General features: G+C 46.7%; 1 protein-coding gene across 1 annotated transcript; it reads right to left on the minus strand.

Annotated features, from left to right (window-relative positions):
* Positions 1-838: 838 nt before the first annotated feature.
* DRC7 (dynein regulatory complex subunit 7) lies at positions 839-20,129 on the minus strand. Its single transcript, XM_033157447.1, has 17 exons — positions 19,951-20,129; positions 18,643-18,817; positions 17,579-17,704; positions 16,379-16,573; positions 13,447-13,605; positions 11,393-11,611; positions 10,716-10,844; positions 9,639-9,711; positions 8,763-8,891; positions 8,181-8,309; positions 6,346-6,572; positions 5,736-5,951; positions 3,195-3,305; positions 2,589-2,699; positions 1,845-2,039; positions 1,383-1,522; positions 839-1,041 (listed from the first exon to the last, which is right to left on the minus strand). The coding sequence occupies exons 1-17, from the start codon at positions 20,088-20,090 to the stop codon at positions 948-950; spliced, it is 2,568 nt and encodes an 855-aa protein (XP_033013338.1). The 5' UTR covers positions 20,091-20,129; the 3' UTR covers positions 839-947.
* Between the last annotated feature and the right edge of the window lie 4,457 nt (positions 20,130-24,586).

Raw genomic sequence — 24,586 nt, forward strand, 5'->3', positions numbered from 1 at the left:
AACTGCCGTAGACACAACACAAATACTGTATGCCCATGTACTGTATGCCTTCTTGCCATTAACTTTGCATCTAGCTTGGCCCTGACCACTTTCTCACTTATCGCTTCTGTGCGCGTTGGAGGCATGTGGAGGGCAGAGAGGAGATTCCTGTTGCTCTGTGGTTTCTGCTCACCAGTATGAGGGTCTTCTGGACTGCAATAGATGGGTCCTGAGGGTTACAAAGTGGAGCTGAGACTGGAACCCTGAGCCCTCAGCTAGGGGTTCAGCGAAGAGTTATGAAAAAACTCAGTGAAACCGTCAAACAATGGTACCGTATGGTCTTTTAGATTCCTGCACTGCAGGAGGCTGGACTAGATGGCCCTCAGCATCCCCTTCCAACTCTACAATTCTATGATACAGGACAAAAGATGCCAGAGGAAAACATTTACTGGGAGCATGTTTGGCAAATGAAACAGGCGTGAAGGGGGCCCAAAGACACTTCACATGAATACAGATGTAAGAAGAGCCAGGCTGCAGCTAGTGGGCTTTTGCGACAGACATGGGCCTGTAAGCTGTGGCCAGCGGTGATTGGCGTGGAGGGGCAGCTGTGCTCACCTGACCTGTCACTGGTTGGTTGATTGGTCAGGTGAGTGCTGCTGCCCACTCCAAACTGAGAATTGCTAGCTGTAGTTCCACCCAAAGAAAAAAAAAACATTCACTGGGTGTTTGCATGGCTGGAAGCTTCCAGTGTTTTCTGGGGAGGGAGGGAGGGAGGGGGAGAGAGGGAGAAGGCGGGGGGGAGAGAGAAGGAGGAAGAGGAGGAGGAGGAAGAAGAGGAAGGCCAATGGTAAACAATATCGAACAAAAGTCTTCTTTGGTCATTATACTTTGCACTGGCAGATCAAGGAAGCCATCAAGAGGTATCAAGGGGTCATTCCCAGCTATGGTTGTGCAAATTTGGAGCAAAGTCACATATAAAATCTGAGATGCTCAGACAAGCGAGGGTCTTTGCATAGTTTCTCTTCCAATGCTATGTATTTTAGCGGAGCTCTCTCTTTGTGCCTGAGAAGGGAAGAAGAAGAAGAAGAAGAAGAAGAAGAAGAAGAAGAAGAAGAAGAAGAAGAAGAAGAAGAAGAGGAAAATAGAGGCATATCCTCTACATTGCAGACATTTATGCTCTTTGGGATGCTGTGCCTGATTTAAAGCCTGCAGCATCAGAGCCATGCACCCATCTTCAGGAAGGGAGTTCTACAGGCCTGGGAGCCACCGCAGAAAAGCTCCCGACCCTTGTGCCTGCCAGCAGCATAGAGCTGGCAGCCAGGAACACCTGCAGGGACTCTGAGGCAGACCTTAACCATTGGGCAGGTTCATACAACTGGTCTATAAAGATCTGCTTGCTGTACCTGCTGAGGCGGAGCTCCAGGATGCGTATGCGGAACATGGCATCTGAGCAGTAGGTCAGGTAGGCATCCTCATCCTCTAGGGTCATGTTGAGCTGGTTCTGCTGGTACCATTGCTGCTTCTTCTGGAGCTCCTGGGTTTCCTGCGCAGGGAGAGAGAGGCAGGGAATGAATTGTGGAGAGAGGAAAAGGAGGGGCATTGTGCCAGGGCCTAGCAAGGGTCAGGCACTGGGCAGCTTAGGTCTGGAGGAGAAGGAGCTGGCTGTCAATCCATTTGGACCAAAAGCTGAGGTGTGTTCCATAACAAGCTGTGTTGGTTCGGTTGTTTTGGAAGTTGTGGACTATGTACCTTCGCCTTTAAAAGTGAACCGAGTTGAATTTCTCTGCCCCAAAGAGGCCGAAAACGCCCATCATGCTTTGGCCCTTCCCACTAGAATGCCAAAGGGTGGAGGAAAGAGGAGGCACCTTCTCGAAACGCGCTTGGATGAGGTTGGCCTTGTCAACGAGACGGTGCTTGAAATCGTTGAGGCAGTCCTCCTTCAGGCGCAAAGCCATCCACTTGGTCATCTTCTCGATGCCACCAATCTGGATCAGGAAAGGCGCCAGGTAGTCCAGATCCTGCTCCACTTGCCGCTGGCGCTCCTCTTGCTGCTGGCGCTCCTGGAGGAGGGGGGGGAGAAGAGAGAGAGAGCCCGTGGCTACTACACTTGCTGCCACGATGGCTGTGCTATGTCTCCGCAGTTGGAGGCAGTTGCTGGAAACCGCAGGATGGGGAGAGGGCTCCTGTGCTTGGGTTCTGCTTGCTGGTTTCCCACCCGGGTTGGAGACATCTGGGTGGCAGGTTTGTGTGTGCAGAAACCTTTTACTTTTGCATGGCCGGAATGAGCCTAGCACAATGGCCTCCATTGCTCCACCCACCACTAGCAGAGGGAGAGTTCCCTGGGAACAGGGAATGCAGTGGTTAAGAATGCCAGGCCAGGACCTGGGAGACCAAAGTTCAAATCCTCTCTTGGCCATGAAGCTCACTGGGTGACCTTGAGCCAGTCACTGCCTCTCAGCCTAACCTACCTCACAGGGTTGTTGTGAGAATAAAATGGGGAGAACTTTGAACACCACCTTGAGCTCCTTGTAGAGAAGGTAGGATATAAATGTGAAGAATGAATGAATGAATGAATGTTCCTGAGTTTAAAGATGACCCTCATCACCTACCATTGCCTCTCGCTGTTCCTTGCTCTTCTCGTTCCTCTCGGTATCATAAATAGAAACGGTCAACTTGCTGGCTGCTTCTTCTTCCTCTCGAATCCTCAGAATATCCAGGACCTTTGATGGGATAGAAATGTTAGCAGTAACCTTGTTGCCAACACACCCCTTCAGCCAGTGCGTATAGCGCACTCTGTGCATGAGAGATTGCTGGAGCTTAGAAAGACTCAGAAAACTTAAAAAACAAAAAAACCCTAAAGATTCACCACATCCGAAAAAGGAGAGTAGGTGGTTTTGTGTTTAGCGAATGTGATAGTTAATGGCACACACTATATGGTATTTTGGAATAGAGGCGGGGAGAGTCTTTTTCATCCAGAGGACCACATTTCCTTCTAGGCAATCTTTTTGAGGGCCATATGCCAGTGGTAAGCAGAGCAATGAAAGCAATGAAAGCAATGCATTAAAAACTCATTTCTGCCTCCTCAAACTAGCAGCAGCTCTGCAGGGCCTCAGGCAGGGGTCTTTCCCAAATCTGCTCTGCAAGCTATTCTGCTTGTAGACAAAGCCTCTGGCCACTATTAAGCTATGACCCGCCTTCCACTGCTTTCCCATTACCTCCATTTCTGACTCCCACACTAGGTGCCGGGATTTCTTCTCGTCCTCTATCAGGTGCATCATCATTTCATACAGGTGGAACAGCTTATTTTCCTTCTCCGTGGACCCTGCCTAAAGACAAAGGAGCCCGTGAGGAAGGGGGAGGGGGAGGAGGAGGAATGGCCAGCCCTTCCAAAACACACAAGACATCTTGGGTTTAAGGGAAGGTCACTCTCAGAGGTGTAGATGGCACACAGAATCACAAAACCATAGTGCAACATCTGGGCCCCCTGCCCCCACAATGCGGGAATCGCAGCTAATTTCACAGTTATTTATTTCTTAAAACATATAGACCACTTGATTGTAAACCTGCCCCACCCCGCCTCCAAACAGCGTAGGGTCACTCTTAGAGGCACTGAAGGCACATGATTCCGGCATTGCACATCAACTTGTACATATGTCCAGGGTCCTCAAAAAGGCAGCTTCACTGGTTTTGAAAAAGGATTAGACAATTTCGTGGTGACTAGTCATGATGGCTATGTTCCCCCCTCCACTGTCGGAGGCACTATGCCTCAGAATACCAGTTGTGAGACTCACAAGTGAAGAGGGTGCTGTTGCACTCAGGCGCTCTTTGCGGGCTTCCCTTTGGGGCATCTGGGTCGCCACTGTAAGAACAGGATGCTAACTAGCTTAAAGTTAACCTAAAAGTTAGTCATCAATAACCATACAAAAAAGGTCAGCAAGTGGCAGCATTAAAATATACAGTGGTACCTCAGGTTAAGAACTTAATTCATTCTGGAGGTCCGTTCTTAACCTGAAACCTGAGGTACCACTTTAGCTAATGGGGCCTCCCGCTGCCGCCATGCCGCCATCGCACAATTTCTGTTCTCATCCTGAAGCAAAGTTCTTAACCTGAGGTACGATTTCTGGGTTAGCAGAGTCTGTAACCTGAAGCGTCTGTAACCCGAGGTTACCACTGTACTCCTGTTACTACTTAGTTTTCTACAGTGCCCTTCCTTCAAGAAGCTGCAGTAGCTGTGGTGGACGGAGGGTCACCTTCATTTTCTCCCCACAACAACCCTGTAAGGCAGGATGGGCTGAGAAATGGTGGCTGGCCCAAGCTCACTTGTAGGGCTTCATTAACCCACCTGGGATTTCATAGCCCAGCCAGCAGCCATTCAACATACAATCTGCCACAGCACACGAGTTCAGCTGAGAATCACCACCACTGAGAGACACCACCAAACCACAGCTGGGGACTAAGAGCATAAACTTGCCAGGAGCCTCAAGCTCACACCTCCCCTCACACACTGATTTCTTCTCTCTTCCTCTGCTTCCTGTTTTGAGAGAAACCTGAGATTGCCCCACACACGTCCCAAGCTGACAAACTATCAGTTGCAAACCACGACCCAACCATGATTTCCAATCCTGGTGCTCAGGGAGACCTATTTTCAGGATTCACTCTATTCCTGTGACTGTCACTTGTTTTGAACTGTTGTTAATATTGCATTTTAAATGGCTGAAACCTGCCTTGGGGTCTTCTGGTGAACAAGGGGTAAGAAATCAAAGTAATCGTTTTTGCCATTCTTTGAAGTGCCCTACCCCACTGATCACTAGAATTGTTTGGAATAAAAATAACATTTTTGATAGCACATTCATCTTAATAAAAAGATAATTCTTCCCCAAGATAGTTTCATCCTTCCCCACACTTCTAGATCTCTCTTAACCCCTTTCCAGACAGGTGTGTAATTATCTTTGAACAAATTTATATTGTTTGCAGTTAACCATGCACCCAAATATTTTTTTCTTTTTAACTACCATTATTCCCGTATTTTGTTGCGGTTCCTCTGTCAAATGTACATTTAGATTTTTAACTAAGGTTTTCATTTTTGTTTTCTTAAGTCTAAAACTGGCTACTTGTCCAAATTCCTCAATCCTGTCCAGTGCTTTAGGTACACTGGATAGGGGTGCTTCCAGCGTTATTACTAAATTGTCAGCAAATGCTTTCAATTTATATTATTTGGATCCAACCCCAATTCCTTTTATATTTTCAGTCACTTTTATATTTCTCGTCAGGACTTCAAGGACTGTTATAAAGAATAGTGGTGACAACCGACACCCCTGTCTTGTTTCCTTTTGTAATTTCAAAGTTATCTGTTAGTTAATACATTATTCACTATTAGTCTAGCTTTCTGTTCCAAATCATGGATTGCCTCGTATGAGGAAAGAGGGAGGGAATCACAGTGCATTAAGGGAAGGGGAGGAAGAAGTATGTGAGGACCAAGGCCAGCCCTGCTGTTAGGTATGGTGAGTGGTAGTCCACGTGGCTCTTACACAGCTAATTAGCTGCCATATTATTTTTTAAAAAAACAAAATATGTTAAAATGCATGTCCCCTAATGCACACACTGAAGTTAAATCTATGACAAAAACAAGGCCAGGCCTTGAGGTTTGTTGCCAGTGGCTTCCTTGCCAGCCATGACTCATTACGTTCTCTGCCCCATCTCAGCTGCTCCTCCTGTTGCTCTCTGCAACATTCAGATCTCCCCATCTATTTTTTTACCTGGTAGCTGATGCACATGTCAGGGGTCATGATGATCTTATTCCCCATGCTGTCCACGTCCGCCCGCTTGTTGAAGTCCCTCTTCGAGGCGGTGATGTAGTTCTCCTTGCAGTGGTAGGTCAAGAAGATCTTCTCCTCCACTATCGAAAAGATGCGCTCTGCCACATCTTCGTCAGCTGGTTTTTGTGGGTTCCTGTGGAACCACTCAGTGATTTTCTGGGAAGTGTGTGTGGAGAGAAAAAAGGGGGTGTTAGCCGGGATCAAACTCCTAGCCAGCAACTTAACAGGAGGGAGTGGGTGGGAGAGCGAGGGAGAGAAGGAGATTCAAATTTTTGGCACAGCAGCAGCTAGGCGATGTTATGCCACACACTGAGCTGGCCCTAGCATTATACAGAGGGAGTCAGTGGATGCTGGGAGCAATGGCAAAGAGCTGGGAAGGCCAACCTGTGTGTAGTGGTGGCTGGTGCCCACTGGGAGTGTTAGGGCAGAAAGCAAGGAGGCCAACAGTAGGTGGCACCAGAGCCAATCAAGGGTTTCCTGATCTGCAGCTCTGTTTCTCGGGGGCACTGTGCTACCCCAGCTGTACTCAGAGCCTCTGTGCTCCACTTACCAGTATAGGTCGGGCATTGCTTTCCGTGATGGCCGCAGCGTTGCCTGGTTTCTTTATTCTTTTGCCAAACTCAGCGTGCCGGTAATACAGGAAATCCGACCGTCCTTCAAAATACTCCTCCATGTCATTGGGAGTTTCAATCCGTTTCTGAAGGCCATCCACCCGCGTCTCGCTATAAAACTCCATGGTGCGATCTGTCTCGGGGTCCATAGTCAAGTAGTTGTGCGCTAGGAACCCAAAACAGAAGCCCAATAGGGTGAATTGCCAGGTAAAGAAGGTGTGTTATTTTTATTTATTTGATGTGTTATATTTATATCCTGTAAAATGCAAGATAGCAAGGTGAGAGGTGATATGATGGCCACATCCATAGGACAGTCGGATGGAAGATGGAGCAAGCTTGTCTTCTCCTGCTCCAACTCTAGAGGAGAGGTCCCAAACCAATGAACTTAAGTTAAAAGAAAGGAGATCCCGATTAAAAACTAGGAATAATTTTCTGATAATATAAGCCATTCCACAGTGGAACAGGCTCCCTTGGAAGGTTGTGGACTCTTCCTTCATTGGAGAATTCTAAACAGAGGTTGGATGGCCATCTGTCAGGCATCCTTGAGCTGTGATTCCTGCATTGTTGGCAGTTGGACGAGATGGTCTTTGGGTTCCTTACCAATTCTACAATTCTATGATTCTATGCATAATAAAACCTGCAATTAAAAGCCCAATTGAGAAGCAACAGATGATCTGATTAAAGGATGGGATGATTTTCTCCTACAGCCTAAAGGATAGCAGAGAGAAGGCACCAGCAAAACACATCTGGGGATGGAGGGCCTTCTCGGTAGTGGCACCCGCCCACCAGATGTCAACTACCAGACTTTTAGAAGACCTCTGAAGGCAGCCCTGTTTAGGGAAGCGTTTAATATCTGAAGGACTATTGTATTTTTATCTTTTGCTGGAAGCCGCCCAGAGTGGCTGGGGAAACCCAGCCAGATGGGTGGGGTATAAATTTATTATTATTATTATTATTATTATTATTATTATTATTATTATTATTATTCCACTGCAAATGCCCCATCTCAGTAACTCCCCAGGGCTACTGATGGGTAACCAGATCAGAGCCTCTGGGGCCTATCTTAACCGGCAAACACATTCATGATTATTGCAATTGGTGGGCTGAAGCATACATACCTTAACGGAAAGCCTGCTGAGAGAGTTTTGGATGGGGCAAAAGGGCCCCTCCACTGGCACAGCAGCACAACTACTCTGGAGGCATAGATCTGTTGCCAGTAAGAACATCAACAGATCCCACTAGATCAGGCCAACCTAGTCCTGCATCCTGTTCTCACAGTGGCCAAACCAGCTGCCCCAATGGGAAGCCCACAAGCACTATTCTATTACAAGAGCCCTCTGCACTCTTGTGATTTTCAGCAACTGGTATTCAGCAGCATTGCTGCCTCCAGCTGTGGAGCAGAGCATAGAAATTGTTGCCAGTAGCAATTGATAGCCCTCTCCTCCATGAATTGGAGAAGCTGCGACCCTAGGCAGACGCTTCGGATCTACTGGTGAAGAGCCTTGCTAGCCATGTGTGAGTCTACTCAGAGGATGGAGAAGGTTGTGAAAGTGCCTGCCTGGATGAGGGCCTGGCAGAGAACCAAGGAAGCCAGGACCTAGGAATGAGATGCTGCTGGAGAAACAGCCCCAAACTTCAGTGCCTGAACCAGGACATTGAGACAAGGCTTGGCTACCATTGTTATTGTCATCATTCAAATTTGTATGGCGCCCTATACCCATAGATCTCAGGGCAGTTCACAACATAAAATTACAATATAAAAACACACACACACCTTTGAGGCCTTGCACATGCCCAGGCATGAAGGTCTCCTTTGTCACTTCCGTTTGCTTATTCAGCTCTCTTGTCTCCAACACGTCTTCCCGGTTCTTGTACCATTCCTTCACTTCCAGCACTTTGGTGCCTTAGGAGGAGAAGAGAACAATCCATGGCAATGGCGGCTTACAGACAAGCTAGACAAGCTAGACACACGGGGGTGGCCTTGGGTGTTTTGCTGCAATAGGGGTATAAGTGCAATAATAAACGAACCCCTCCACTCATTTGTGGACTTCGCTAGAAGGGTGTTGGGAGCAATCAGACCTTGACTACAGTAAATGAGAACCCAATGAAAGATCAGTGTAAATGATTATGTTGTGTAAACCAGCTTTCCCCAGCATGATGCCCTCCAGGTGGTGTTGGGCTGCAATTCCTATCAGCCCCATGAACTCAGGCAACGTTCGGCAATGCCAAGATGGTGGCTCAGTGGGTAGAGCATCTGCTTTGCATGCAGATGTCCCCCAGCAGGTGCAATCACTGACAGCGTCTCCAGGTGGGCTTGGGAGAGACCCCTGTCCAGAACCCCAGAGAGCTGGCTCACGGTCTGGATCTTCAAAGAGGGTGAGGCGGGTGACCAGTCCGTTGCCATTCAGATACGGCGCCCATTTCTCCAGCTTGGCGTTCTTGTACTGAATCACCTTCTTGCCTTGGGGACAACGTGTCTCAAACTCTAGGAGCAAGAAGACGAACAAAGATGACCATTGGCCATGGAGCATGCATTTTAATAGTACAAAATGCTCTGCAAACCAGTCATTATAAGAACCAGTATTTAAGAACTGGTACCTGAGCTTGTCCCCCCCCCCTCACTTTCTCCTTGGATGTCATTTAGTTTGTAAGCCTGAGTGTAAGCAGCTGTCTTTGAGGGGGGAGGGATGTCAGGCCATGGATATACCCAGCTCCATCCTCCAATGTTTTGCTGCTCCTCCTCAGCCCTTTCATATGCTGTCTGAAGTGCCTGCTGTACTCTGCCTGGTCTTAGCCTTCTATAGTCCTTTCATCCTTCATTGCTTCCTGGTCCCCAACTGATCCTCCTGCTCCTTTCCTTCCCCAACCCATGAGCTCCCAACTGGTCACTGAGGCCAGCACGACCTACAGAATCATAGAGTTGGAAGGAACCCCAAGATCCTCTAGTCTAACTCCTTGCAATGAAGGAATCACAACTAAAGAATCCCTGATGGGGGGCCATCCAACCTCTGTTTAAAAATATCCAAGGAAGGTCTTTATTGACATTGACCTTTGTCTTTTCCCAAGCTCTCTCAGCCCCAGGAAGAATAGGGAGGAGGAAGAGGGCAAGATAGTCTCCATTTTTAATGGCCTCACTCTTAAATTCTCCAGAAGCACCGAGGAGCTGCATCAGTGATTTACACTTTGGCCACTCACAACACAGACAAGGCAGTGACAGTGGGTAGAAGAATACCTCTTGGAGATATCTGGATCTGCTCCACCCAAGATGCAGGCATGTCAAAGCCCTTTACTTCGTCTTCCTTCATCTATCAAGAAGACCCAGGAGAAGGAGCCGTTAGGAGGCTGAATCCTGCTCTGCCCAAAACACCTGCCCCCATATTCATCTGGGCAAACCGCATCTACTTTCCATATCTGATACAGCAAGGAATCACTGTCTTGACTTGCCATTGAGTCAGCCAGCCTCTTCCTGATCTCCTGCATGGCTCTATTTGATCCTCTGCTGCTGAATGCCAAACCCTCTTTCAGGTTCTCTCCTTGCCCACTGCCACCCACCTGCTGTCTGGTCCAACAAGGAAGGCAAGAACATTTCCTGGGATTAACCACAGCTATGTAACATCACTTCAGGTCCCACCTGCCACCCCGTTTACTTCTGGTCAGGCCAGGAGTGTCAGGTCTTGGAAACTGGGACAATGAAAGTTCAGGGATAAGCCGAGTCCATGTCATGGGGACAACAAACTCACCAAGCCAGCTCTGAGGTAGGAGAAAGGATTGAGGGTTTGAAGGCATTCTTAGGATCTTTTGCTGCTCAAGTGACTTCTGAGCCTATGTAAATAGCTGGTGTCATGTCAATAGACTATAGCTCCCATTAGCCCCAGTAGTAGTAGAAGAAGAGTTTGGATTTGATATCCCGCTTTTCACTACCCGAAGGAGTCTCAAAGCGGCTAACATTCTCCTTTCCCTTCCTCCCCCACAACAAACACTCTGTGAGGTGAGTGGGGCTGAGAGACTTCAAAGAAGTGTGACTAGCCCAAGGTCACCCAGCAGCTGCATGTGGAGGAGCGGAGACACGAACCCGGTTCCCCAGATTACGAGTCTACCACTCTTAACCACTACACCACACTGGCTCTCAGTGTGCTAACTGGAGTCCTGCTAACTGGAGTTGATGGTCTTTGTAGTCCAAAACATATGGAGGGCACCAGGCTGGGGAAGGCTGCTGGAAGGCATGAGCCCATCCTCAGGAAGAGCTAGTGCACAGCACAGAATCCTCTGGCACTGAGGGGCAAGCAAAGAAGATGGTGGGGTGGCTCACCATGTCATCCACCTCGTCCTCCACAAGGTCCTCTTCCTCCTCCATTTCTGGCAGTGACAGGAGGGGCTTGTCGGTGCTGAGCAACATGAATTCCCACCGCACGGGGTCCCCGAGGTCAAACTGGAGATCCTAGAAAAACAACCAGTTGCCAAAGGAATCAGATCCCAGGAACTTTGCAAGGGATGCTCTGAGTCCAGATCGTTTGGAGACCCTGCCGCTGTGCCCCCACCCCGTCCTCCATTTGCTCTTTTCCACCTCTTTCCTTTTCCTTCCCTGGAGGCTCCTTCACACATTGCACCAAAGACAGGTATAACAAGCTGTCTCTATGCATGGACGCATTCTGATTTGGGCAGCTCTGCTACCATGCTCATAGTTACGCAGTCCGAACACTTGTTGAATTAATCACTGCAGGGGGGTGCAGCTCAATGGATTGTACAATCATTATCAGTGGCGCCAAGCTTACATAGCCAACCACTACAAATCCATATGCTATTGGACTACAACTCCCATCATCCTTGGCCATCACTCATCAGGCTGAGCCTGATGGGATTTGTAGTCCGACAACAACTAGAGGGTATCACTCAGGCTAGATCTGGTGAAGAGAAACATTTCCCCTCTAGCCAGAAGGCAATTAATTGTTCCACACTCAGACCCAGCCAGTCATTTCGTTGGCTTACCCTACAGGCATTCCAACAGTCCTGCATATTGACCCAGTAATTCCGGTGGTTCCAGACACTCTCAATACCAAGGAAGTAATCATCTGTGGTACTGTAGCTTTTCCCTGTAAAAGGGTCAATAAAGAAACTCTCCGGCACTTCACGCTTGCCTGAAAGAACCAGAACCCAGGCATGGACCCGGAGACCATACAGATTGTCTGGCGGGGGCTTCTCAGCTTCCTGCCACACAGAAACAAAGAAGAGCAATGACTATAATACAACTAAAAGCAATTGTTCTTCCCTTTGTGCACATCACTGAGCCATGGTTTACTTTAATCATGGTTTGTTCAAGAGATGAAAAAACAAGCCATTGTTTGTTTCTCCAAAACCTGGTTTGTTTTGTAGCTGTTCTTGCTTTGTGCCACTGCAGTCTGATGAATGTTTGTTATACAGTGGTTCCGCTCCTTCCTCCTGGGCCGTGTTCAGAAAGTGGTGGTGGGGGATGAGTGTTCAGACCCCTGGGCTCTCACTTGTGGGGTGCCTCAGGGTTCTGTCCTCTCCCCCATGCTTTTTAATATCTATATGAAGCCGCTGGGAGAGATCATCAGGGGGTTTGGGCTGGGTGTTCATCAGTATGCGGATGATACCCAGCTCTACCTCTCTTTCAAATCAGAACCAGTGAAGGCCGTGAAGGTCCTGTGTGAGTGCCTGGAGGCGGTTGGAGGATGGATGGCGGCTAACAGATTGAGGTTGAATCCTGACAAGACAGAAGTACTGTTCTTGGGGGACAGGAGGAGGGCAGGTGTGGAGGATTCCCTGGTCCTGAATGGGGTAACTGTGCCCCTGAAGGACCAGGTGCGCAGCCTGGGAGTCATTTTGGACTCACAGCTGTCCATGGAAGCGCAGGTTAATTCTGTATCCAGGGCAGCTGTCTACCAGCTCCACCTGGTACGCAGGCTGAGACCCTACCTGCCCGCGGACTGTCTCACCAAAGTGGTGCATGCTCTGGTTATCTCCCGCTTGGACTACTGCAATGCGCTCTATGTGGGGCTGCCTTTGAAGGTGACCCGGAAACTGCAATTAATCCAAAATGCGGCAGCTAGACTGGTGACTGGGAGTGGCCGCCGAGACCACATAACACCGGTCCTGAGAGATCTGCATTGGCTCCCAGTACGTTTCCGAGCACAATTCAAAGTGTTGGTGCTGACCTTTAAAGCCCTAAACGGCCTCGGTCCTGTATACCTGAAGGAGCGTCTCCACCCCCATCATTCAGCCCGGACACTGAGATCCAGCGCCGAGGGCCTTCTGTCTGTTCCCTCACTGCGAGAAGCAAAACTACAGGGAACCAGGCAGAGGGCCTTCTCGGTAGTGGCGCCCGCCCTGTGGAACGCCCTCCCATCACAGGTCAGGGAAATAAACAACTACCTGACATTCAGAAAAAACCTGAAGGCAGCCCTTTTTAGGGAAGTTTTTAATGTTTGATATTGTTGTATTTGGTTTCTGTTGGAAGCCGCCCAGAGTGGCTGGGGAAATCCAGCCAGATGGGCGGGGTACAAATAATAAATATTATTATTATTATTATTATTATTATTATTATTATTATTATTATTATTATTATTATTATTATTTGTGGTGGCCAAACAAATCATCACAGCTGAACAAGGCTGTTGGGCTGTTGGGTAAACTTAGCCATGGTTTGTAAGTTGGCAAAAAAACACCCATGGTTTCACATCATGGTTTGTTGTCAGAAAACTAACCATGGTTAGTTGGCTGGGCTGAGGTCAGATGCTCAGACAAACCATGCTGTCACTAAATGAGGATTATGTGACTGAAGGCAATTTTGAGTAAGATCAAGTGAAGGGCAATCCTAATGAATGCACAAGTGTGTGTGTGTGTGTGTGTGTGTGTGTGTGTGTGTGTGTGTTTGTGCAAACAGTGGTTTTTGCACAAATGAAAACGTTTTGGGGGAACTATGTTTCAGCTCCCAGGATTCTTCCCAGGGTGTGGGTGGGTGTCCTTCTCTGCATCCAGGCTGTGTGCCTGCAGCAAGACAGAATTCTGCAGGCCTTGCTCACCAGTCTCTTTTCCTCTTCCTCCTTCCGCTTCTTCTCCAGAGCAGCTTGCACAATTGCTTCCTGCTTGGCTTCCTGGCGCAGCTCAAATTTACTGCTTAAATCCCGGGGGGGCTTGATGGCGTACTTCTTGGGCTTCTGTTTTTCAGCCTCTACTGCGACCTGTAGTCATAAATCAAAAAGGAAGCTGTTCCAGTGGAGGCAAGTCCTTTCAGTTAAGTAGGGTGGTCTCCCTCCGTGCTCACTGTCCTCCTGGCCAGCCCCACACTCCTTTCCTTCTTATTGCATTGAGTTCTGATGAAAGCACTTCCTCCTCCTCAATCTGTGTTGCCCTTATAGAACTCAGTAGGGAGGAGGATGGGTACAAGACCAGAATGAGTTGTCTCTGTCTATCATTGGCTATAGTGCTACCTATTGTTGGACTCCCGCCTTCCCTCCTACCCATCCCAATGGACAGTAGCCTCCACTGAGCTGTTACATCATTCATTCATTCATTCATTCACTATACTGCCTTTCATCTGCCAGAATATTACAATCACATTCTGTCTACCTTCAAATTAAATGAACTGCCATTAAGGAGCGGGTGCCTGTATGCAGTTGGGCAAGGTTGTGTGTGTTTATTTGACAGACTCTGGCAGTGTGGAGTGTGGGCTTATTACAGTTCATGACTGAGCCAGAGGTGGAGGTGGATAGGAATGGGACTTGCCATACTATGAACAAAGATCTTGCTGTATAAGCCAGTCTGGTGTACTGGAAAGGGAATGTTCTACTTAGTTTGGAGAGAGATCCAGGTTCAAATCTTTGCTCACCTGGACAACCCTGCCAGAACTGTTCAGCCTCACCTACCTTGCAGGGCTGCTGGGAGGCCAATGGGAAGGATTGAAGGACCATGTATGCTGCCATGAGTTTTTGGGAGGAAAGGCAGAGGTATGTTTAAAAGGGAAGCAGAAGAAGCAAGCAAGTAGATGCTTAGAATCCCAAGATGAAAATTGCTTCTCATCAGCTGATGTAGGAACCTATGGGACTAAAACGTTGGGGGGAGGGGTGGCCAACCCACCCCTGGAGAAATGAAACGCCTTCCACTCCACAAGGAGAAAGGTCCTTGCCCACAGAAGCTCCCAGAATTGCTCCAGTCATTGGACCGATTGTAGGGGCAATCTTTTCCGGAAGATATTTGTATTTCGAGGAATTTAGTGATCTCACATGGTCATTTCTTCCTGCTCCTGTTTACTTCCCCTCTCTTATCTCTTGGTTCTGCTCTTTGATGGCTGAGAACAGCCTTTAATTTGTTGGAAGGAAGTGATAGTGCAGGGTACATTCTGACCTTCTTTGATGTTAGACATTGTTGGAGGAATGTGTGGTATTGGAAGAGGGGGATAGCAAATTAATAATCTGCACTAGCTAGTCGGGCAAGGCATGTAGGCTGACAAGTTAGCTATCTATATATCGGATGGTTTTGGGGCATAGATCTGAGAAACTCATGCATGGACTGATCGATCGCAGGTCCGTGCAACCTGAGGCTATCTGGGGGTTGCCTCACCACTTCTTGAGGGCTTTCCAGTGACAGACCAAAGTGCTCGCTTGGTGATGTATATATTGCTTGCTGTTTAGAATAAAATATTTAATCTTCTCACTCGTGTTTGTATTGCTTCTGAATCTCATTAAGGGAACCACCTTGCATTTGGCAAGACACCAATATAAAAAATGAGTCTAAACTTTGTGGGATTGGGGTAGACTTTGTTATTATAAGATGAGTATGATTTTGTGTGCTCTTACGTGAACATTGATACACTATTCATTTGTTTATTTATTGATCTTTCTTAATCATGCCACAGTTAATACATAACATGCAGACATGTAGTCTTTACATCTCATTATATAATACACAATATTCAGCATTTATACCTTTTCAAATAGGATCTTAGGCATTTCATAGAATATATAGCAAACGTACCAATGAAATGTGCAAGTAGCACGTGGTATTTATGCACAGTATATATTAAAAACCATGTGCAAACTACATGTTTCTATATAAACATATAGAGAAGGGGACGACAGAGGGTGAGATGGTTGGACAGTGTTCTCGAAGCGACTAGCATGAGTTTGGCCAAACTGCGGGAGGCAGATAGGTGTGCCTGGGGTCACGAAGAGTCAGACACGACTGAACGACCGAACAATATACCATATATACTTGAGTATAAGCCTAGTTTTTCAGCACATTTTTTGTGCTGAAAAAGCTGCCCTCGGCTTATACTCAAGTGAGGCAGGCGGTCCCAGCCTCCTCTGTATAACACAAGGGAACATTGCGCTGTGGGTTAAACCACAGAGTCCTAGGGCTTGCTGATCAGAAGAATGGCGGTTCGAAACCCTGCGACGGGGTGAGCTCCACAGCAGCAAAGGAGGAAGAGGAAGGAGCAGCCTAAAGGGCTGCTTTCGGGCTGCTCGTTCCTCCTCCTCTACCACAGCGGCAAAGGTGAACCGGCTTATACTTGAGTCAATAAGCTTTCCCAGGTTTTTGTAGGGAAATTAGGTGCCTCGGCTTATATTTGGGTCGACTTATACTCGGGTATATACGGTAAGCATATAAATGAAGTATGATACCTTAGATATGTCTAAGAATATGCAGTTGAAATACAGGGGTGTATATGGATGATTAAATAAAATTTATATATTTGAAAAAGGAAATATAGAGAAGTAATCAACATATACAAGAGAGAGAGGATATTTCTGATGCGCATTAAAATTATGCCTCTGCTGCCTCCTAGCGGCTCCTGTTGCCATCTGCTGGGAGAGTATCAGCGGAACAGAGTTAGCAAAGCTTTCTTGAGGAACGGCCAAGGAGTCAACTGATGTTTTGCCCTTCAAATCCCACCCCCTGATCCTAATTAAAGCCCCTCACACACTGCTTGGCTCTGAAAACGCCCACAGCTCTCACCTCTTCTGGTTTTTTCAAGAGTGGGCACACCTCCCTGGACTCATCCATCATGCATATTTCCCGGGTGGCATAGCCATTGACGCAGTAGGCATCATAACCTGCGCCAATAAGCAGAGAGCACAGCAGGATGCTGAAGTCAAAGCAGTTCCCCCGCTGGTAGCGCAGGATTGTAGTCGGGGAGTACAGGTAACCGGGCTGTGTAGACAAAAGACCATGTTTTCAATGGAATAGCTGCCTGCATTATTCTTGCAGCCCAAAATAGTCATGGAAAGGGTTAGGGACTTAGGATGCATTGTGTGTTCGTTTATATTCTGCTGGAAGCTGCCCAGAGTAGCAGGGGCATCCCAGTCAGATGGGCAGGTTACAAGCAACACATTGTTGTTGTTGTTGTTGTTGTTGTTGTTGTTGTTGTTGTTGTAAGCTGCCTTATACTGAACAGGAATGGGGGCATGTCTTTTGGTTCACATTTGAAGCTGAATTTGTCAAATTCACACGTTCTGAAACAAAGTGAGAACCGAAACACTGATGTCATTTGAAACTCTCTTCTTCAAATTTTTGAATGCAGCTTGCCAATCCTACAATGACTACCAAAAAAAAATGCATATATGAGGGGGAAAGTACGTATAACAATGCATTGATTCATGAAAATATCATACAGAAACCATATTCTATCAGGAGATGATGCTTTGCAAAAGTGAGCATGTGAGGCAAAACTGTATATGAAATGTGTTCCCTGGGATAAATTCACGCTAAAATGCTGGTGAATTTTCATGAGAATATTTTCATTGCTGGAGAAATGTGGAGAACTGAATTTAAGACTGGAAGAAATGAGAAACAGAGAGAAACTGACAGATTCCTCCATTCCTCCTGCTACCCGGGGCTAATATAAGCTGGCAGGGGATTGTAGCATTGGAGGAAAGGATTAAACGTTCCTTCTTTTTGCAGTCTTTGTGGAAATCACCCACCCACACCATACCTGCTATTAATTTTCCAGAAGAAGCAGGTGTGGTTGTTAACGACATGCTTAGCATCCTGTCTCACTTGATCCCAAGTCAAAACCAGCACCTGGAATTGTTCTTTGCATTGCTCTCACCTTGAGAAATGCCCCAGCGGAACACCCCCCCCCCCCAGTGCTGTTGGCTAACATGGCCTAAAAGAATCTGAGCAAAGAAAATAATGCAAAAAGGCCCTGTTTCTTACCGGCGCGATAGGAGACGGAAGGGGCTCCATGGTGAGATAGTCTGCCACAAAGCGGGCACAGCCATCCCAGTTGTACAACTCTGAGTAAGGAAGCAGAGTTGGGCGCACAGTGGTGCTCACAAATTTCTGCAAGAAAATAGCACCGGTTTGTGGATGTATCAGGGAAGGAGAAAAGTTGATCACAAGGAAGGAGTCTGGGCTTCAGCAGAGAGGAATACAACCCCGCTACTTATGGCCCTGGGAGCACAGCTGTGTGGCTGCTTTTGCACTGGTGAAAATCACAGCTTTCATTTTTAATTCCCCCCCTGTATATTCTATTCCTAAGCATGTTGATTTCAGTAAAATAAATTCTCTTCATTTGTGGTTGGTATGACAAACACCACAATCCACAGGATTATTCAAAATGATTTGCATGCTACATTTTCTTTTGTAGTTCAGAAAGACAATCAAAGATTGTTCTTTTACTTATTCTTGTAATTTAAAATAAATTTAGCAGTTTCAAGTTGTGTCCTTTTCATTTTTATACAAGACATACGTTCTGAAAATTGAAGTCAGCAGTCTTTGAGTCTGTGTGCAAGTAGTTAGCCTTGCCTAGGGTGCAAATTTGCCTGGCACCAGCACTAGGTATAGCACAAATATGTGCATATCTCCATTACAGTATTAAATTGGCTTATGAGTCGTTCTTCCTGGAGTACTGTAATTGGTGAAGGCGGGTGCTTGGGAAACTCACTATACTGCAGTTCCCAGGACTCCTTGTGAGAACTCAAAATGTCTAAACAGAATTTTATTTTCTACACGGGGAGGATGTAGGCAGAAACAATGAAAGTAACCTTGTCCTAGGTCTGGAAAGCTACCCAGTGAAGTATGCGGTAAGTGAAGAACACTGCACATGCTCAGAGGGGCTCCTTTATTTTCTTTCCATATATTGTAGAGTCTGAGCCTGGTTCTGAAAAGAGCTTGCTAGCTAAGACATGGTGAGCATTACCTCATGCAAAACTCTGTCCATGTAATTGTAACTGTAAGCTGAGTAAAGCTCTTGGACCAATCCCAGCCCTTCCACTTACTTCCACACGGCATTCGTTTATAGGGTGGAGGAAGAGAGGCTCACGGTCTGGGCAGAGATGCGCATACTGTCGGTGAAAATTGTCAGCCACCTGCAACAGCATTTGCTCCTTGGGAGAGTTTGTCTTGTAGGACTCGGGTAGGTTGCTGGTGTCAACGGAACTCCAGTCAAATTCACTGTATGCAGAAGAACAAGTGGATAAATGGACCATTTGTAGAGCAATGGGTTAGCAGCACCCTTGCAGCATTCAATACAAGCAAGCTCCTTCTTTTAGGACAGAGGTAGGGAACATTTTTCAGTTCATGGGCCACGTTCCCTCCTGGGCAACTTTGGGGGGTGGGCACAGGCCAATGGCAAGTGGGGTCAGAAGAGTGCACAATTTTCCTTTCTGCAGTAGTCTAGTTTCACACACACTGGTACACCCCTCTCCATCCTTTCATCAGGCAAGCAAGAGGCATCATCGGAGTTCATAGAACTGCAGAGTTGGAAGGAACCCCAAGGGTCAGCTAGTCCAACCCCCGATATGCAAGAACCACAGCTAGAAAATCCATGACAGTTGGCCATCCGACCTCCAGTGAAGGAGAGTCTGTTACCTTCCAAGAGAGTCCATTCTGCTTTTGAACTTTTACCCTCAGAAAATTCTTCCTAACGTTTTGTTGGAATCTCCTTTCTCGCCATTTGATTCCATGAGCTCAGGGCCCCTGCCTCTGGAGCAGGAGAAGACAAGCTTGCTCCGTCTTCCATGTGACAGCCCTTCAGATCTTTAAAGGTGGCTGTCATGTCACCTCTTCGTCTCCTCTCCTCCAGGCTAAACATAGCCAGTTCCCTCAACTGTTCCCAAGTCCCTTAGTCGTTCACCCACAAGGAGACACCCCAGCCAGGCAAAATCACTCAAGGAGGATGTGAAAGAAGGCTGGTGAGAGGAGTGGGCAGAGAGGGTGTGTGGCCTGTGATGAGTCCTAAGGGCCAGATAGTGAGAGGTTCCCCTCTCCTGCTTTAAGAACATAAGAAGCTGAATTACACTGTGCCAGACCATTGAACCATCCAGCTCAGTTACTGTCTAAATATACCGTCTACATACCCAACCTGGTGCCCTCCAGATGTTGCTGGACTACAACTCCCATCAGCCCCAGCCAAATGCATGGGTATGATGGAAGCTGGAGCCCATCAGCATCTGGAGGACCACAGGCTCCCCATCTGCTTTTGATCTGGGCTGGGGTTTCTGTAGCAAAGACTAAGCCAGGAAGGTGTGGATGAAGCTGGTGTTTCCATGTTCACACACAGAGGTGGACTTTAAGACCCGCCTTACAATACAACTTCAGGAATATGGACATGGATGTGGGACAGCTGCTTCTCTAGATCTTGCAGTTCATCGCTGAGCTGGAAGGAGGAGAGCTCTTCCTCCTCCTCCTCTCCTGATGAGAGGAAGCTCTCCTCACTGCTCTCCATCCTGCTCCTAGAGGCTGCACACGTCGGCGTTTAGAAGACCTAGGGGAGTAATGAAGGAAAGTGTTTAAAAATAATTTACCTCTGGAATTATCAATACTATTTACATTTATCTGCCACTTACGGTAATACAAAATGTCTCTGCAGGCCAACACGCTGGATCGAGAGGTTGTTAGCGTTGCTTTAGAGTGCAAGCCTAACCTTGAAAGCTCACAAACTCTCACAATCCTATTCAATTGAGGATCAATGGGGTTAGCACTGGAGTGAAATCCACAGGGCTTAATTTAGCCTTAGACAAGTCTTGCTGATTTCAAATAGACAAGACCAACTTCATTTGGATTAGACTTATCCTGTGTAAGACCCACTGAAAGACACCAGAGCTTCAGGCTGGCATGGTCTGATGCAGGCACCCCCAAACTCGGCCTTCCAGATGTTTTAGGACTACAACTCCCATCATCCCTAGCTAACAGGACCAGTGGTCAGGGATGATGGGAATTGTAGTCCCAAAACATCTGGAGAGCTGAGTTTGGGGATGCCTGGCCTGATGGATGCTGTCCTTACCCAGGGCCATGTTATGGGTTCATCTAGCTCAGCATGTTCTGCACCAGAGGTCATCAACATGGCAGCTGTGGCAGTGGCGGAGCTTCAAGCTCTGGCGGGGGGGGGGGGGCGACAGCAGGCAGGGGCGTGGCTGATGTGCATCCTGGGGGTGTGGAATGCTGCCCGCAGGGGCGTGAAAAGCATTCTAGAGGCATGGCATGGCACCCAGTGCGGGGGGCAGCCACGATGGCACCCTACCGATATTGTGCCACCGGGGGCGGTGTGCTCCCCCTGCACCCCTGTTCCTCCGCCAGTGAGCTGTGGCACACATACTCCCACAGAGGCCTTCTTTGGGTCCTCTGGCACACACTCCTGGTGAAACTGGGCTGGAAAGAAGCATTCTGATGTAGCCAATAGAGGAGATTACAGGGTGTGCTTGTGTGTGTGAGGTCCACAACAGTTTCTCTGGTCCACAAATGTGCTTCAAAAGGTTGGTGACATCTGCTGGAATCCTATACCTGCTTACCTAGAAATGAACCCAATTGAAATTAATGGGACTTGCTTCTGAGCTCATGGGCCACGTTCCCTCCTGATTGCACTGTGAACTGTGTGAGCACACAGAGAGAGCGCATTCGTTTATGAACATCTGCTGTGGTTGCTTTCCTACATCCTTACAGTGCAACATGAGAAGGTTGTCAGCAGAGGTCAATGGAGTTTCTGCTGTACCTTGGTCCATTTAATTGTTTCAAACCATCATGAATTGCAGTGATGAGCTGGCCAGGATCAGAGGGGCTCCATCATGCATGGCCTACAATCGGGGAGAAGGGGATGTTCCCCATATCCTTCCCCAAACATCCCTGGATAGATTGTGAAATGGAAATTCCCCAGCCCTAAATTAGAAACTGAGTTGAAAAGACACTTTTTCAGCCCTGGAACTATGTGAATGCTGATCCCCCTGCCCCTGTCACCATTCTCCAAAAATTATTATTCTTATTAGAGAGGCAATTCCAATAATGTAAACAAAATGGGTAATGAGCAGAAGAGAAAGAAGGGCTGGCAAGGCAAACTGCTCTCTGATTTTGTTTTTGTGCTCGGCAGAGATAACCAAATGACAATAAGACCTTGAACATCCCCTTTATTTCCACTTGTTTTGGGGGAAAGAATGAGAATTATGCATACAGATAAATGCAAGGACATGTCAGTGTTCGTTCCTTCAACCAAGCCCTACCAAGACAGAAGGCCATCTGGATTGCCCCCTGAAATGCTTTGTGTGGGTGGGTGGGGACATCTAGTATTGCTCAGAACTGAGCCAAAGAACTGGCAATGTTTTTTTTTAATGGCTGCAGAATTTAATTACTTGATTAACATGGTCTTGACAAAACAGAAGTTAACCAACAGCAAGACATTTGCTTGCTGAACACTGATTATATAAAAGTTTGACAATTGAATAGAAATTAGTGTGAATTTAAACAAACAAAAAAAGTTTAAATACTGCCAGAAAATATAAAAAGTATGTAACAGGCAAAAGAAAATGCTTTATGCACACACAACCATCACCTGACCAAGAACTGGTACAGTAATGTAGTGCTCGCTCACTCTCTGAGAGAGAGAGAGAAAGATTGAGAGAGAGAGAGAGAGATGAAGCAGTTCATCCGCAATGTCTCATAATGGTTTCTGATGTCATGTCTCCTCTCCATCATACAAAACTAGATCCCAACTGAGCACTCAGTATTTTGAAAACTGCCCCATTTAACTTTATTTCACCTCCTTTTTATTTCAGATGATTTACCTTTCCGGGGTAAACCCAGGGGCTCTGGGCAGCTGAGTTAGAAACAATGGCACAATCTTGGCCCAACGAAATACGGCTGGCCAGGTGGTTAAGATTGGAAGTGGTTTCATTTCAATTCAGTTATCTGTTCTGTCCACTGAACAGCCATTAAACGATCTGCTCCACTGCTTTAGTGCTTGCCCTGGCCGGCAAATGTAAATGACACTGGAAAAAGCAGTTGAAGGGGAGCCCAGGAGAGGAGGTTTAGAGTGCGCATTACGCACTGAATTTAAGCTAACATTCCCCCCTACACACACACACACACACACACCGGCCTCTTTGGGGAGCTAAGTCAGGGACAGAATATCTACCAAGATGTCCTGTTGTGTAGATGAGCTTTTGTGAGCACACTTTCTCTTCTCTTTCTGAAACTGCACACACAGCAGCCGCACAGACCGGTCGCCCTTCCCACTTACTCACCTCGCCAGGTTCTCCTGGGTCTGTTGATTTCTGTCTCCATGACAACCACCTCCTGGGAAGCTGAGGCTTCTGGGAGTTGTAGTCCTCTGTGTCCATTTCCTCGTCCAGAAACGAGCTCTCAGCTGCCTTCTTTCTGTCCCCAAGTTTACAAAAGAAAGAGCACATTTGCGACAATTGCAACAATTTAGCTTCCGGTGGGAACCATGTTTTTCAATTCTGGAAGGATGCAAAATCTAACAGGCAGAAACCCAGCTGGTGCAGCTGTCCCAGTTCGTAATTTATTGGGGGGGGGGGGCTGATGGTTTTTCTGATGGTTCCCTTACCTGCGTTTGTATTTTTAAGATTAAGCTACACCTGGGAAAAGTCACAATTCCAGCACTAGGAACTCCCTGCCAATTAAAATCAGGCAGGCATCTTCACTTTATCCCTTTCAGTACCTACTTAAAACATTTTTGTTTAGGCCAGCCTATCCAGACATGCAGAATATAACATGTTTTTAATCTCTTTTTAGCTACTGTTGTTTTTCATCAACTTTTCCATATTTTAAATACCTGTTTGTATTGATAATGTACGTGACATGGATACTACTGGCCCAGAGATGGAAAGAAGACAAAGTTCTGACCAGACACAAATGGCTGATGAAGATGATAGACTATGCCAAAATGGCGAAATTGACTGGGAAAATCAGAAATCAGGAAGAGAAGAATTTTAAAAAGGAATGGGAAGAATTTATAATGTATTTAAGAGAACACCGCAAACAACTAAAAACTTTGGCAGGATTTGAGTAATGCTTGTAATGTACGAAAAACTATGGTAAAAATGGATTATTTTTCTTTTTAAAATAGAGGAAATAAGGCAAGCAGTTTTTTTTGGGGGGGGGGAGATTGATAATGGTAACCATGGAAGGGTAGGGGAGGGGGTCAAAGGATTCAGGGAATCCTAAACGATGAGGTGGATGTTTTGTTTGAATTTAAATATGTTAAGTAAATCTCTCTCTCTCTCTCTCTCTCTCTCTCCATATATATATATGTTTGTTTGTTTGTTTGTTTCATATTTCTGTAAACAGCTTTGAGGTTTTTTTTTTCCCCATCAAGCAAACTTTGTTAAATAAATGAATAAATACGGCATGCCCAAAACAGAAAAAAGCACCTGTGGGGGAAAGTGATATTGGTTGATTTTCATTTTTTCTGGTTAATAACTTTTATTGCTTCCTGAAGAAAAGTTACAAGTTCATTTCACAGATACATACATGATCAATGCAAACCAGCCACTCTAAACATTCCTTGCTCCTACAAAACTGTAACACTCTTGATCCTGATACCTTATAAATTGAATTTCTGCCTGTCACATAATCTGTACCAGGGTGCTTTTCAGGGTAAGGCTGCAGCCATTATTTCAAGTGGTGTTAATTATCATTAAGAGTCAAGCAGGAGTAGGACCAGCTCAAGATATTTCGCTGCCTGAGGTGCAAGACAAGATGGCACCTTCTCCCAAGGCACATGCAGAAGCCAGTTGCAATATTGTTGCAAGCTGGACTGTGCACACATTACCACTTATTCTAGCTCCCTTGTGAAACTTCTTCAGCATTTTAGTGCAAATTTCTCCTAATAAACATATTTGTTTGGCAAGCAATTCCTCCTAATAATGTGCATTTTGTGTTTTCATTAATATATTCATTTATGTATATCTTATGCTTTTTTGTAATTACCGG

The sequence above is a fragment of the Lacerta agilis genome, chromosome 8 (assembly GCF_009819535.1).
Source record: "Lacerta agilis isolate rLacAgi1 chromosome 8, rLacAgi1.pri, whole genome shotgun sequence".
NCBI classification, from domain to species: Eukaryota; Metazoa; Chordata; class Lepidosauria; order Squamata; family Lacertidae; genus Lacerta; species Lacerta agilis.

What these genes read in the sequence shown, in the direction of transcription:
- DRC7 (XM_033157447.1), bottom strand. Translation starts at nt 20,090, where the DNA reads ATGGAGAGCAGTGAGGAGAGCTTCCTCTCATCAGGAGAGGAGGAGGAG. An exon ending in GCAATGCCCGACCTATACTG is followed by an intron (nt 5,952 to 6,345) that starts GTAAGTGGAGCA and finishes CACACTTCCCAG; the next exon opens with AAAATCACTGAGTGGTTCCA. An exon ending in CTGGAGCTCCGCCTCAGCAG is followed by an intron (nt 1,042 to 1,382) that starts GTACAGCAAGCA and finishes TTCCCTTCTCAG; the next exon opens with GCACAAAGAGAGAGCTCCGC.